This window comes from Schistocerca nitens, chromosome 9 (assembly GCF_023898315.1).
Source record: "Schistocerca nitens isolate TAMUIC-IGC-003100 chromosome 9, iqSchNite1.1, whole genome shotgun sequence".
Taxonomy (NCBI): Eukaryota; Metazoa; Arthropoda; class Insecta; order Orthoptera; family Acrididae; genus Schistocerca; species Schistocerca nitens.
In genome coordinates, this window is record NC_064622.1 from 16170759 (window position 1) to 16187511 (window position 16753).

Here is a 16753-nt window from a genome sequence, read left to right on the forward strand (position 1 = left end):
AAGGGACTGTGTGGCGGTGAGGATACCAGGGCGTCCATTTCCTCTCTCTTTCCATTTCCCCCACTCATCACAGCGCCATCAGCTGGATGCCATTACGTAAACGACGTAACGCCCTAGTCATCCAAATAGAAGGCAAACAGTTTGTGCGTCGGACAACAGCATCGGCGCCGAGGGTCGTGAACTGTTTCTCGAGACGGTATTCGTCACTATTACTCAGCAGTTCACTTCTAGCTGACACGCACAACGTATGGTCGCTCTGTGTGATATTTTTCTCAAGTCCCTCATTTAATTCGTGTTCATAGAACGAAATGGTTTTCACAATATACACTCCTGGAAATTGAAATAAGAACACCGTGAATTCATTGTCCCAGGAAGGGGAAACTTTACTGACACATTCCTGGGGTCAGATACATCACATGATCACACTGACAGACCCACAGGCACATAGACACAGGCAACAGAGCATGCACAATGTCGGCTCTAGTACAGTGTATATCCACCTTTCGCAGCAATGCAGGCTGCTATTCTCCCATGGAGACGATCGTAGAGATGCTGGATGTAGTCCTGTGGAACGGCTTGCCATGCCATTTCCACCTGGCGCCTCAGTTGGACCAGCGTTCGTGCTGGACGTGCAGACCGCGTGAGACGACGCTTCATCCAGTCCCAAACATGCTCAATGGGGGACAGATCCGGAGATCTTGCTGGCCAGGGTAGTTGACTTACACCTTCTAGAGCACGTTGGGTGGCACGGGATACATGCGGACGTGCATTGTCCTGTTGGAACAGCAAGTTCCCTTGCCGGTCTAGGAATGGTAGAACGATGGGTTCGATGACGGTTTGGATGTACCGTGCACTATTCAGTGTCCCCTCGACGATCACCAGTGGTGTACGGCCACGCCTGTCACGACACCACTGGAGGCGGGCTGCACGATGTTGGGGCGTGAGCGGAAGACGGCCTAACGGTGTGCGGGACCGTAGCCCAGCTTCATGGAGACGGTTGCGAATGGTCCTCGCCGATACCCCAGGAGCAACAGTGTCCCTAATTTGCTGGGAAGTGGCGGTGCGGTCCCCTACGGCACTGCGTAGGATCCTACGGTCTTGGCGTGCATCCGTGCGTCGCTGCGGTCCGGTCCCAGGTCGACGGGCACGTGCACCTTCCGCCGACCACTGGCGACAACATCGATGTACTGTGGAGACCTCACGCCCCACGTGTTGAGCAATTCGGCGGTACGTCCACCCGGCCTCCCGCATGCCCACTATACGCCCTCGCTCAAAGTCCGTCAACTGCACATACGGTTCACGTTCACGCTGTCGCGGCATGCTACCAGTGTTAAAGACTGCGATAGAGCTCCGTATGCCACGGCAAACTGGCTGACACTGACGGCGGCGGTGCACAAATGCTGCGCAGCTAGCGCCATTCGACGGCCAACACCGCGGTTCCTGGTGTGTCCGCTGTGCCGTGCGTGTGATCATTGCTTGTACAGCCCTCTCGCAGTGTCCGGAGCAAGTATGGTGGGTCTGACACACCGGTGTCAATGTGTTCTTTTTTCCATTTCCAGGAGTGTACAAGTGCACCTACTGTACATCCACAGTCAACGAACATTCTCTGCAAGCGGATGGAAGAGGGTACTTCCCATTCCGAAACAAGCTAGGATTTCTTCCAGTTCCGCTCACGTATGGAGTGCGCTGTGTTATTGGCCTAATTTTGTCTTCGCTCTCCGTATGAGGGCCACACGTACACGGCCGAAATGGATTCCTAGATTCTTTTAGGATACGTCTCACGAATGTTTTGTAAACATTCTCTTTCGTAGATTGGCTATATTTTCCCAGTAACCAACAAAGAACCGAATACTGCCACCTGTATTACGTACGACAGAGCCAATGTGATAATTCCATTTCACACCGTCATAAATTGTTATTATGGGTTAACTCAATCCAGTTGGAACTAGCTGATACTGCAGTCATAAGGTAGTTCATTTCTCTGTTTTACGTAATACACAACTGTACCCAACTGAACGTCACTAACTGATGTTGTAACCATAGGATACTTCGTTTCTCTGTTTCGCGGAATGCACAACTGTACCCTTCTGCACATTTAAAGCACGTTGCCAATCTTGGCACCAATTTGAATTCTTGTCAAGGTCTGTATTAAATTTTGTGCCTCTTCATTTAGAGTGTATTTCATTTCAGATAACACCACCGGTTGCAAAATGTCTCAAATTGCGATTAAGATTCTGTTACGGGCCATTAATACACAGTATTAAACAAAAGGGTCCCAACAACACCCTTAGGGAACATCTGAAGTGACTTCTACATCTGTCAATCACCCTCCATGCACTGTACCTTGCTCTCTGCCCCTACCAACCAATCCTCAGTCCAGTCATGCCCCATATGATCGCAGCTGGAATTATACTGCGCGTTTTTCTGAAATTACAAAAAATATTTCGGAAACGTAGGTGTTTTGCAAATGTGAAAAACTATTCCAAGGTACAACATGGTAACGTACCTACGAACAAATATTCTATTCTGATTTAAAACTGCTGCAGTACTGTATTGAACAGTCTGTGTGTTATGTTATTACTCTATCACATACCAAAGTGAAATCAAACTAAGAAGAAATATAATCGGAAAAAAATGGTTCAAATGGCTCTGAGGAGTATGGGACTTAACATCTGAGGTCATCAGTCTCTAGAACTTAGAACTACTTAAACCTAACTAACCTAAGGACATCACACACATCTATGCCCGAGGCAGGATTCGAACCTGCGTCCGTAGCAGTCGCGCGGTTCCGGACTGAAGCGCCTAGAACCGCTCGGCCACCGCGGCCGGCTATAATCGGAAACCAATTACAGTCTTGAAACAGAAGCTTTGAGCAAATAAAACAAATTTCCATTTTCAAGCCAGAGAAAATTGTGAAGACATTAAAGAAATCCAGTTCATTTGCAAATACCACGTATTCCATTGTACAGAGACCTTCTGGTTCAAGGTACAAGATGGTGCACGACTGACGAAGCGTGGCTTACCCGTCTGTACGACATGTTACTAATTTAAAAAAAATACATAATTTTACTTGTCATAAACCTCCATTACTAAAGAATTAACGGTATCTTCAAAATAATTTGAATGTACACTGAGGTGTCAAAAGTCATGGGACACCTCCTAAACCGAGCGAGGTGGCGCAGTGGTAGCACACTGGATTCGCATTCGGGAGGACGACGGTTCAATCCCGCGTCCGGCCATCCTGATTTAGGTTTTCCATGATTTCTCTAAATCGCTCTAGGCAAATGCTGGGATGGTTCCTTTGAAAGGGCACGGCCGACTTCCTTCCCCATCCTTCCCTAACCCGACGAGACCGATGACCTCGCTGTTTGGTCTCTTCCCCCAAACAACCCAACCCCAACACCTCCTAATACCGTGTCGGCTCTCCTTTTGCTCGACGGAGTGCGGCAACTCGACGTAGCATGGGCTCAACATGATTTGAAAGTCCCCTGCAGAAATATTGAGGCATGCTGTGTCTACAGCCGTCCGTAAGTGCTGAAATGTTGCCGGAGAAGGAGTTTTTGCACGAACTGACTCTCGTTTATGTCCAATAAATGTTCGATGGGATCCTTGTCGGGTGATCTGGGTGGCCAAGTCTTTCGCTCGGGTTGTCGACGATTTTCTTCAGACCAGTGGCGAGAACTGTGGCCCACTGATGTGGCGTACTGTCATCCATAAAAATTCCATGGCTTTTTCGGAACAAAAGTCCATGAATAGCTGCACATGGTCTCCAAGTAACCAGACATAACTATTTCTAGTCAATGATCGGTTAAGTTGGACTAAGAGACCCAGTCCACTCCATGGAAACACAGCCCACACCATTATGGAGCCACCACCCGCTTGCTCAGTGCCTTGTTGACAACTTGGGTGCATGTCGGCGTTGACTCTCAGGCACTCTCGCACCCAACGACCAGCTCTTACCAACTGCAATCGGGACTCATCTGACCAGGCCACGGTTTCACTGTCGTCTAGGATCCAACCGTTATGGTCACGAGTCCAGGGGAGCCGCTGCAGGCGATGTCGTGCTGTTAGCAAAGGCACTCACGCCGGCCCATTATAGTTGAATTCTCTTATCTTGGCGGCTCGCGCATGCCCGCCCAGACGCGGGGATTGCTGCGTTGACAGTTGCACACGACGCACGCGCCAAGAGAAACAGCGCCATAGTGCAGTGTAGTTCGCAAGCTTACGTTTAGGGGGGAGCGCGCAGTTTATGAAGTAAAGCCACCACGGCCGCATTAACGCTTTCGCTGCTACAGAGACGTGCTCCCCGCATTCCGCGCTGTGCGCGATTTTGTCACTGCACTAATCGCCTGTGCTGACACATGGTGTTTCCGACTGCTTTGACACACTTATAATTCGATTCCACAACAACTATTTGGCCCAAAAATTAGATTTTTACACATCTTCTTGACTGATACCTTCCCCCCACTCCCTTTGACTGACTGAAGTGCTTTAAAATAAAGCCAAACGCGCCCGGTGTAAATAAAACTTTTATTACAGTCGCGAAAGACGGAATATTTCTCAATATTACATACGACACCTATGTGGTACTTAAATTAAATGAGATATTGTTATACAGTAAATTTTATATGAAATTTAGATACCTTGTCCACATTTCATTCTCAACATTGTGGCAACTAAAATCGACCATACGGAAAGTATGCGCTATGGACTTTTACCTCTGCAAACTCTTCAAAATTTCGTGCAATGGTTTACTACATTTAATGCTGCACAATAACTGGGTTGAACATCGAAACAAAATTAAGTCATTTATGGGGGAAGGTATCAGTCAAGAAGATGTGTAAAAATCTAATTTTTGGGCCAAATAGTTTTTGTGAAATCGAGTGATAAGTGTGTCAAAGCAGTGGAAACACCATGTGTCTGCACAGGCGAGCAGTGCAGTGATGACAAAATCGCGCACAGCGCGGAATGCGGGGAGCACGTGACTGCAGCAGCGAAAGGGTTAATGAAGAGACAAAGCACTAGAAATTTCAAAAAACTGCATTCAAACGAATAAAATTCGTGAAGTAAGACACTTGGATATTGTTTTAAAATAAAAAAAAAATGTTTAGGATCGCCCAAGGTTTGAACTCGTTACCTATCGCCTTCTTATCCAACGCCTTAACCATTACGCTAACGCAGCTCGTCCTGCAATATCTCTCCATAAGGATTCTAACATGTCACGCAAAATTCTGACAAACACTGTTGGTATGCCTATGAATTACTCGCACTTCGTCGAAGTACAATAGGAAATAAACAATTACCGCTGTTCTTTATTGCGAAAAAGCGGTTCGTGAAATTGATACAAACACCTTTCCTTGCTATCGCCTGAATTAAGAGTCTTATTGCTTGTTTGGTTTAATTAATTAATAGAAAATGAAGCAATTGGCATAAAGAATGGTTTTTCCAAACTTTGAAAAAAGAAAGTCTGCTATCAAGACATTGCTTTTGTTCTATTACTTTATTTATGACTGAACGTTTCTAAAACTGAATACACTCGTCCGTGCTCTGTACTACAGTCGAGATCTGGCAACGTCGTTCTCTGTTCATTGGCTGACTGTATGTTTTGACGTCAGATGCGCAGAACGAACCTAAACTCGGCCGCCAAGATATATGACGCGCACTTTAACGCCACATTCCGCCTACACTGTCGTAACAGGTACCCTTTGTCGGACGTCCCACGGTGATTTATGCGGTTATTTCACGTAGTGTTGCTTGTCTGTTAGCACTAACATTACGCAAGCCCCACTGCTCTGGGTAGTTTAGTGAATGCCGTTGGCCACTGTTTTGTCCGTGGTGAAAGGTAATGCCCGAAATGTGGCATTCTCGGCGCACTCTTGACACTATGGATCTCGGAGTATCGAATTCCCTGCCAAGTTCCGAAAGGGATTGTCCCACGCGTGTAGCTCCGACTACCATGCCGCGTTCAAAGTCTGCCAGTTCAGCATTGTCAGCTGCAGACGTCAGAGTCGGTTCACCTGCTCACAGCTGGCCATGCAACGCAACAAGAGTCAACCACGCTGAACGCTAAAGGAGACATGGCTGCCGCACCACACTGTTACGTGTGTAGTAACAAGAAGCTCTATAAAATATGTAACTCTCTGATATTGTTTTCCTGAGCCTGCACACTCGCCATGACTCACAGCTGCAAACCAGCCCTGCACAGAAGTGGCTCTTCAACCTGTGCCACTTCATTTGGTGTCAGATATGGTTATTTACGAGTAAGCTCATTTGATGTTCTGACGTACTGTTCACAGCCAAATGTGGAATAACAATTCCAGGCCTTGGCAGTGTTGAAACTGCCTGGCCTAGCCTGCAAGAACGCACACGTTTCCACTGCATCGACAGGATTGTGGTGCTCTTCCTGGACTGCCTCGCAATGCATAAACTTCCCTGCTGCTGCAACTGGCATCCTGAAGTCTTGATGGCTACCTCAGTTACTGTGAGTCAGCTGCTATTTTCCATAGTAACACCCAAGTAGTAATGGTGCTACGTTAGTAATGAAAGTAGCGATGAAAGTTGAGGGAGAGTGTCTGAATCATACGTTTGGGATGAGTCTATGGTGCAGTAGGTTGTGTCTGAGGAGGAAGTATATAACTGTATGGAATGTTGTAACTGAAAGCTTCAGTTACTTCACCCAAACTTCTGGTAGAAGAAAAGTGGTTTTACTGCTAAAGTTCTTTAAAGGTGGCAGATTGCACACTGTGACTATCAACTTAAACAGTTGGACAGATTGGAGACAAGACAATAAGATATAACGAGTAACATTGATTGAGAGTGCTTCAGAAGTTAAGAGGGTATGTGATGTTGCTTAAGTGATAACAATGTCGATTAAAATTTACAAAGATCTTGGCGGTATTAGCAAGGTGTCAGTATGACGTTCCAACCTCTCCGTCCAAGTTGCATGCAGTGATTCAGTTGGTAGGATGTCATACAACCCTTGTATCCTCTACTGGAGCGAGCTGTCCCGCAACTATTATAACTAGCCCTTGATATCCTCGACAGAGACACTGGGACAGAATTGAGGTCCAAGCTAGTCCCACACATGTTCTAGCAGACCCGGGGACCTTACTGGCCACGGATGTACCTCAGCCTCACACAGATAGTCAATAATTCAACAACAGTCTTAATCGCATTTATTATTGTTATAATACCGCCAACCGGTTTCAACCCGACGTAGGGGTCACCTTCTGGGCGTTTACACCATTGGTCGACTGCTGGTGGTGTCACTCCTGTTGTAAGTAGGTTGTTTAGGTTTATATGTTGGTAACGCAATGTAGCGCTCTATACGAAAATCACTGACAGTGCTGTGTGAAGGCTGTGGTTGGTTTGTATTGTTGGAGTAATATTCGCCACTGTAGGGTTGGGCAGTTGGCTGTTAACAGCGAGTAGCGTTGAGCAGTTGGAGGTGAGCCGCCAGCAGTGGTGGATGTGGGGAGAGAAATGGCGGAGTTTTGAGAGCGGATGATCTGGACGTGTGTCCATCAGAGACACAGTAAATTTGTAAGACTGGATGTCATGAACTGCTACATATATTATGACTTTTGAACACTTTTAAGGTAAATACATTGTTTGTTCTCTGTCAAAATCTTTCATTTGCCAACTATGCCTATCAGTAGTTAGTGCCTTCAGCAGTTTGAATCTTTTATTTAGCTGGCAGTAGTGGCGCTCGCTGTACTGCAGTAGTTCGAGTAACGAAGATTTTTGTGAGGTAAGTGATTTGTGAAAGGTATAGGTTACTGTTAGTCAGGGGCATTATTTGTAGGGATTATTGAAACTCAGATTGCATTGCGCTAAAAATATTGTGAGTCAGTTTAGTGTTGATCAGAATATGTAAAGAGCGAAATGTCTGAGTACGTTCAGTTCTGCTCAGCTGTTTGAAAATCAAATAATGTAAGAGGTTTATCTGCATAGTAATTAAGTTTTCTAAGGGGACGTTTCACTGTCTACATAACGGCAGGAAACTATCTAATCATACTAATCGCTGCTTCTCTCCAAAACCATGTTGTCCAAAAATCACACAGATAGGTTGTAGAGGTAGGCTCCATGTTTGGATGACCACTGACCTGTTGAAAAGTGGTACCGTCATACTGCAGCGTGTGACGTGAAACATAAGGAGGCAGGGTGTCTGTGATGCATCACTGTGCAGTCAGAGTAACCTCGATGACTACGAGGCGTGGCGCCTGAAGTCATACCAGGTGTCCCCCCCCCCCCCCCAATCCACGATACCAGGAGTAACACTGTAACACTACCGTGTCTCTCCAAAACACTGGCAGAAAGGGACCTCTCCGCACATCGTGACACATCCGCTGACATGTAGCTGGATAGTGAGCGGAACGGTAGCGTGGTCTCATAGACCGCCTAACCCATGGGATCATCACAAGGGTGAAAGAGTTGTAAGGTGGTCCTTGATCCCTTATTCAGCGTTATTGTGAACTCGTACATGTAACGAATGTACATAAAAATCCATTATAGAAATCTAAGAACCGACAGGACTGTGTCTTTAATGTTGTTGCTCAGTTGTTAAAATGGCGGGAGAGAAATCAATGAGGCAATGACGAAAACAACAGTTGAACAAATAACCAGTTACCGTGAGTAAACCGTAAGTGAAGAGTAATAATTACACGAACGGGCGAGGAAATGTACTGTCTGTTTTAGCATGAATATAAAAGAGAGTTGTAGAGCAGAATATAAACGAAAGTTACAGCAGTGTTTGGATCAAACACGCTGCCTACTGTTGGACGGTATGTTGACTGGATCACACCGTTGGACAGGTGTGTGTATTATCAGAATGGCGTGTAACAATTAATACTTGAATTTGTCTGGTGTATGTGGAGATTAAGAGTGGGTAAATTTTAAGTGCTTCTTATTTGGTGTGCAAAAGGAATATATTTCTGTCTGTTTTGAAAACGTCACAATGTCTCTAACTGTGATGCAACCTATAATTCAATCAACAGTCGTATGGAGTCCTAATACTATTGAGACACCTCTGTCATCAGGTCAGTTATCACTTGCCATTAGACACGACAATAAACACTAAATTTAGGCTACTTTCATACATTTGGCAATAAAAAATCAGCAGTGTTACAGAGTGCATAATTATTCTGTCGAGTCATGATAGTGAAAGATACAGTATTCTGTGTTTTTGCCAATGGCATGAATGGCTTAAGAATATTTGGTGTTGAAGGAAATTTTGACTGCATTCCCTTCAGATGCTGTCTATATGTAGGGTATGAATGGCTGCAAAAATTGGCTGTGGATCATGATTGAAGGCATCAGTGTTGCTTAAGTGGGTGGGTGGATCATCAGGGATAACAAGTGTGCGAGAATTTACAGTCGTGAGTTGATTAATCATTGTTAGATCCTATATTTGTATAAACAGGTTTTATTAGGTTGACTGGGAAGTGTTCATATTACTTACATACAACATATAAATAATAAGACAACTATCAGTCCCTCTTGGTGGACTTGCTGCTGGTCCTCTTAGCTTTGGATCCGCCATCAGTCCGCTTCAGTAGCCGCAGTCCCGCCCTGAAAGCTGCTCTGGTGACGAGGAGAGCCAGCAGTGCTGCGGCGAGCAGCGCCGCGACGACATCTAGCAGCAAGTACTGGTACCAGGCGAGGTCGAGCGCCGCGGACCTGAGGTGTGGCGCCCCCTGGTGCCTGATCACGTACTCTGTCCAGTAGACAGCCTCGTCCAGCGGCTTCATCAGGCGGTCGTTGAAGATGCGGGACAGGCGCCGGGCGTTCTCTCGGTACCTGCACACCAAGCGTCAACAGGTACAGAAACTACAGGTCTTGAAATTAACTACAGCCATTGTTACTGGAATATAGATGATTTAGATAATGTAATATTTATACTTCAGTAGGCATCACATACAGAGAGTAAATCATACCCTGTTGTCAGTAACAGCTGTACTCCTCCAGAGAAAGGATACTTACGCTTGTATGCAAATTATGTTTCTATATTTACGTATGTTGTATACTTTCAGGTTACTGACCTTTGGGCTAGCATGTCCTAGTCTTCAGCTGTCCCTTCACTTCGACTCCTGTGTATCTCCACACAGTGGCCTATTAACTATTAATGGATGCCATAACAGACGTATGATTTTTCTACCCCTTATCCTGGTATGTGGGCCCAAAGATCTTTCTTCATGCATTCATTCTGATAGCTCTTCATTTAATACCTTACCTATCCAGTTAATTTTCAATATTACCATAGCCGCAGCGACTATTGGACGTGCCAGCTACAACAGGGATTACTCTCTACAAATACGATTTACTTTAGTTTTGGTTTGCACAAGCTTGTACAGAGAAGTGAATTGTGTCTGTATAATGTTCACTAGTGTATACTAACTTATACGACGGTTTTGCATAAGTTTTACTGCATATATATATATATATATATATATATATATATATATATATATATATATATATATATATGTCGCACATATGTCATTTTGAAGAGAAACCCTGAAAGTTTTCTTTTTTTCATGTTTATCGCCACAGTGTAGTTTAGTGATTTGCCGATAGTCAGCGCTAGCCGCAAACATGGCGAGTTCAGGTGCGGAGTGAGCTTTCTGTGTGTTGGAGTTCGACAACAAGTGTGCTACAGCTGTTCAACGGGTGTTTAGAACCAAGTACGATAAAAAGCCACCAACAAGGAAGGCCATTTTCCACTGACACAACAAATTCGATACGACGGGTTGCTTGTGCCCGGCAAAGAGAAGCGGACGTTCCAGTGTGACTGAAATGAATGTGGAGCGTGTACGAGAGACATTCGTAAGGAATCCAAAGAAATTAGTGTGTCGTGCATCCCATGACCTCGAAATGGCTCCAATGACAGTGTGGAAAGTCCTGCGACAGAAGCTGTTTGTGAAACCATTCAAATAGGAGCTAGTGCAGAAGCTCAGTGACGATGACAAAGACAAGCGTTTTGAGTTTTGTTCGCAGTTGCAACAATTGAATGAGGATGGGGATGAAATTTTCGATCGCTTAATTTTTAGCGATGAAGCCACTTTTCACACGAATAGGAAAGTGAGCAGGCATAATTGTCGAAACTGGGGTACAAAGTAACCACATGAATGCATTGAATTTGAGCGTGATTCCCCAAAAGTAAATGTTTTATGCGCCTTCTCACGTCGAAAACTGTACTGGCCATTCTTCTTGGCCGAGGGCACTGTCACTGGACATTCCTACTCGGACATGTTGCTCCAATGGCTGATGCCTCAAATGCAATCGGACTCTCCGTTCATCTTTCAGCAGGATGGGGCTTCATCCCATTTTCATCGTGAAGTTCGTAGGTATCCGAAAACGGAGCTGCCGCATCGACGGATCGGCCGTGCTACAGAAGGGGACAGCTGTTTCATGAAATTGCCGCCCCGATCACCAGATCTCACTCTGTGTGACATTTTTCTGTGGGGACATATTAAAGATCTGGTGTATGTACCGCCTCTACCACGTGATGTAGCAGAGCTCCGGCAGAGAACACGGGAAGCGACTGCGACAGTCGACGATTACATGCTGGGACGGGTATGGCAAGAATTCGATTACCGTATTGATGTCTGCCAGGTCACTCAAGGTTCCCATGTCGAATGTTTGTAAAAAAAAAAAAAAAAGCTTTAGAATTTCTGTTCAAAATGCTACATGTATGACATCCATACAATGTTTAATTCTTGTGCAGTAAATAAGTTCAAATGGCTCTGAGCACTATGGGAGTTAACATCTATGGTCATCAGTCCCCTAGAACCTAGAACTACTTAAACCTAACTAACCTAAGGACATCACACAACACCCAGCCATCACGAGGCAGAGAAAATCCCTGACCCCGCCGGGAATCGAACCCGGGAACCCGGGTGTGGGAAGCGAGAACGCTACCGCACGACCACGAGATGCGGGCAGTAAATAAGTGAAAGTGTTCCCGGACTTTGTGTGCACGATGATGTGTCGGCAGCTGGGCCAACACCTTGTAGATAGAGGTGGCTTAAACGGCACGCTAGACTAACGCAGACGGGCGTGAAGTACTGGAACAGGATACGTAATTAATGCTATGAAGAAAAGTACGTAGCTGGTATAATACTTATCTTTAATCAATCATTGTGGTACATCGCACAAAGGAGACTTTAATTACAATCACTGTAAGGCTAATGGCGCCTTGCTAGTTCGTAGCCATTAACTTAGCTGAAGGCTATTCTGTCTCTCGGCTAATGAGAGAGAAAGGCTTCGTACGTCTAGTCGCTAGCTATGTCGTCCGTACAACTGGGGCGAGTTCTCGTCAGTCTCTCGAGACCTGCCTTGTGGTGGCGCTAGGTTTGCGATCACACAGTGGCGACACGCGGGTCCGACATGTACTACAGGACCGCGGCCGATTTAAGCTACCACCTAGCAAGTGTGGTGTCTGGCTGTGACACCACACACGATATACATCGTGATGTAATAAAGTATCATACAAACATGTTGCATACGTCGAACTGACAATATGTCAATTGCAGATAGATAAAATAGATTTATCTCGAAGACTAAGTGTAGAATTAGTTTGCCAAGGAAGAAGAATGATAAGACGTTGACTACTGAATTTTGATGGGGAAATCGGTAAGACATTATCTGGAACTCTAGGCGAAGATGATGCCTCTTATTTTAAGGCAAAGATTGATATGTTAGAGGGACAACAAAAACAGCTGTTGTGGTTAACGAGAGAGCATTCACAATAGAAAAAACGACGCTAACAAGTTTCAATCGGACATTACCTTCCATAGCGAGAAGTAAAAGGCTCTGTCAGCATGTAATACAGTCCAAGAATTGCGCTGTTAGAAACTAACAGAAAGCTGTTATATTGATAACCATTAATGAGCAGCTAATTCAGCTTCCGTTTGTCTTTAACGACCTTGATTGGGAGTATGATTTGAGGAATACAGCAATTGTAAATGTGCAGAAAGGTATTCTGGAACCGCATAGAAGTAATCCTGTGCAAGGAGTCAAATATTTGGAACTAATAAAAGACGACATTAAACATAAGAGATTCCCAATGGGATGTTTGGTCAATAAACGATATTCACTGCTTAAAGTAATAGATCTTGATGTATTCATTGCTGGTAATATTTTAAGTTGCACAATAAATATTCCCGTTGTAGACAGCAGTGCCTTTGAAACTTATTAAATATGGCCACTTCCTGTTGAAGTCTGTGCAAGGATACATTTATTTATATATATAACCTCAGAGATGGAAATACTATTAATAGATGATGATAAAAGACAATATGTAAAGCTGAGTAATGACCAGTTACTATGAAAAAAGACAGATCAAAGTCACAGAGTACAGTAGCAAACGTTTGTTCTTTTGTCTCCATACGATCACAAGATGTGCGAAGCAAAGATGTTACAGTCTGTTACACAGACACCCAAAGATTTTACTCGGAAGTGTTTAGTGATAAACGAAAGAATCTGGAAGCAGATAAGGGGTAATGAGTGGTTATTTGTAGCACCAGAAGATGATTAGATTAGATTAGTACTTGTTCCATAGATCACGACTACGACACTTCGTAATGATGTGGAATGTGTCAGGTTAATAAAAAGACTCTGTGCAAGATATTACAATACACAAAATATTACATGACACTTAATATTTATATTTTTCGTGTGGGGGTGGGGAAATTACCCACTTACTATATTCAAAAATTCATCTAAAGAGTAGCAGGAGTTGCCATTCAGAAATTCTTTTAATTTCCTTTTAAGTGCTATATGGTTATCTGTCAGACTTTTGATGCCGTTAGGTAAGTGACCAAAGACTTGTGGCAGCACAATTTACCCCCTTCTGAGCCAAAGTTAGATTTAACCTTGAACAGTGAAGATCATCATTTCTCTTAGTGTTGTAGCCATGTACACTGCTATTACTTTAGAATTCCTTCAGATTGTTAATAACAAATTTCATAAGTGAATATATATGTTGTGAGGCTACAGTGAAGATCCCTAGCTCTTTAAATAAGTGTCTGCAGGATGATCTTCGATGAGCTTCAGTAATTATTCTGATTACACGCCTTTGTGCAATGAACACTCTTATACTCAATGATGAGTTACCCCAGAATATGATGCCATAAGAAAGCAGAGAATGAAAATAGGCATGGTAAGCTAATTTACTGAGATGTATATCGCCCAAATTTGCAATAAACCCTAATAGCATAAGTAGCTGAACTCAAACGTTTCAGCAGATCTTCAGTGTGTTTTTCCCGTTCAACCCCTCATCAATGCATACACCTAGAAATTTTGAATATTCTACCTTAGCTACCGATTTCTGATCGAAGTCTACATTTATTAATGGTGTGAATCCATTTACTGTATGGAACTGTATATACTGTGTTTTGTCAATGTTTAATGAGAGCCCATTTGCAGAGAACCACTTAATGATTTTCTGTAAAACATGTTCAAAATTTCATTAGTTAATTCATGTCTGTTGGGTGTGATAGCTATACTTGCACCATCGGCAAAAAGCAGCAGCTTCACATCTTCATGAATATAGAATGGCAAGTCATTAATATATATTAAGAACAGCAGAGGACCCACGACCGAACCTTGCGGCACCCCATTCTTGATTTTTCCCCAGTTTAACAAATCACCAGATTTTTGCATATTATGTGAACTGCTTATTTCAACTTTCTGCACTCTTCCAGTTAGGTATGATTTAAACAATTTGAGCGCTGACCCATTCATACCACAGTACTTGAGCTTATCTAGAAGTATTCCATGATTTACACAATCAAAAAACTTTGAGAGATCACAAAAAATCCCAATGGGTGACTTCCGGTTACTCAGAGCATTTAATATTTCATTAGTGAAAGTATATATAGCATTTTCCGTTGAAAAACCTTTCTAGAAACCAAACTGACATTTTGTTAAAAAAAAATGGCTGTGAGCACTACGGGACTAAACTGCTGTGGTCATCAGTCCCCTAGAACGTAGAACTATTTAAACCTAACTAACCTAAGGACACCACACACATCCTTGCCCGAGGCAGGATTCGAACCTGCGACCGTAGCGGTCGCGCGGTACCAGACTGTAGCGCCTAGAACCGTTCGGCCACTTCGGCCGGCTTATGTTAAAACTTTATTTTTACAAAGGTGTGAAGCTACTGCACAATACATTACTTTTTCAGGAATTTTGGATAGGGCTGTCAGAACAGAGATTGGGTGGTAGTTGTTGACATCAGACGTATCCCCTTTTTTATGCAGTGGTTTAACAATGGCATACTTCAGTATATCTGGGAAAATACCCTGCTTCAGAGAGCAATTACATATTTGGCTAAGAATCCCACTTTTCTCTTGGGAACAACCTTTTATTATCCTGCTGGAAATGCCATCAGTTCCATGTGAGCTTTTATTCTTGAGAGAGTTTATTATCTTCCTAATTTCAGAAGAGGTGGGTGGAACTTCAGTTGTATCAAATTGTATGGATAAGGCCTCTTCCATTTACTGCCTTGCTTCTTCTAATGAACATTTGGATCCTATTTTCTCTACAACATTTAAAAAGTGATCATTCAAAATGTTTTCGACTTCCAACTTGTTGTTTGCCAAGTTTCCATTCGCTTTGATGGTAATGCCGTCATCCTGTACTCTTGTTTGCCCTGTCTCCCTCGAAATAATATTCCAAGTTGTTTTGAGTTTGTTACCAGAGGTATTAATTTCAGACATGAAGCACATGTTTCTGGACTTTTTAATAACCTTTCTTAATGTAGCACAGTAGTTTTTATAATATTTGGCTGTTTCTGGGTCATTACTCTTTCTTGTTGTTAGATACAGTTCCCTTTTGTGGTTACAAGATATTTTTATTACTTTAGTAAACCAAGGCTTTTTGCGTGGTTTCTTATAATTAGATTTAACTACTTTCTTAGGGAAACAGTTTTCATATTCTCTTACAAATGTATCACGAAATAAGTTATACTTTAAATTAGCATCGGGTCCCTTGTACACCTCATCCCAGTCTAACTGCGGAAGATTTTCCCTGAAATTTCTAATTGTTGAGTCATTAATTGAATGCACAACTTTGGAGGATAGTTTTGATTTACTGAATCTAGCTATGTCATATACTTTAACTAGCTGAGCACCATGATCAGAAAGGCCATTCTCAACAGGACAAGATTTATGTTTTTAAGCTTGTCTTGGTCTATAAAACTGTTATTTATCAATGTGCTGCTGTCCTTTACTACCCGAGTAGGAAAATCAATGACAGATGTCAAATTGAAAGAACCGAGTAAGACTTCCACGTCATTCTTCGTATTACACTCTTTCAGTGAATCAACATTGAAATGCCCACAAATAATAATTTGCTTTCCCCTATCGGACAGGTGTTACACTGTTATGCAGTGATAGTGAACCCACTGATGTAGTTATTTGTGGTAAGGCAAACTGAAATTTCTGGATAAGTGTAGAGGATATGGTGCCCAATAACTGATATAAGCAGAAACTATTATTAGAAGAAACATGATAAATATTGATGTAGTTCCAAGCTTGAAAATGTATACATGTATAAGTATATTGTTAACCAAGAAAACAGGAATATAATTGAATGCACTTTGAATTTACTTGATGAGCATGTGAAAAGACAGATGACTTAAATGCAGCAGTTCATAAATTGGACGAGTTGTAGAATGACATTTTGTATGATCAAAGGACTGCTTTTAGTGGGTTTTCATTAAGTTGTGTGCCAATTTGGAGTTACGTAG

The 16753-nt window shown here is 43.2% G+C and overlaps 1 protein-coding gene across 31 annotated transcripts in view; it reads right to left on the reverse strand.

Moving 5' to 3' along the window:
• The window catches only part of LOC126203013 (UDP-glycosyltransferase UGT5-like), a 972471-nt gene that overhangs the window by 524414 nt on the left and 431304 nt on the right, over window positions 1-16753 (reverse strand). For 2 of the 31 annotated variants that reach the window (XM_049937234.1, XM_049937237.1), the window contains exon 6: window positions 9679-9798. The exons of the other annotated variants lie outside the window; for them this stretch is intronic. In XM_049937234.1, the coding sequence (XP_049793191.1) occupies window positions 9679-9798 (120 nt within the window). The remainder of the gene's footprint in view (window positions 1-9678; window positions 9799-16753) is intronic. 31 annotated transcript variants of the gene reach the window in all.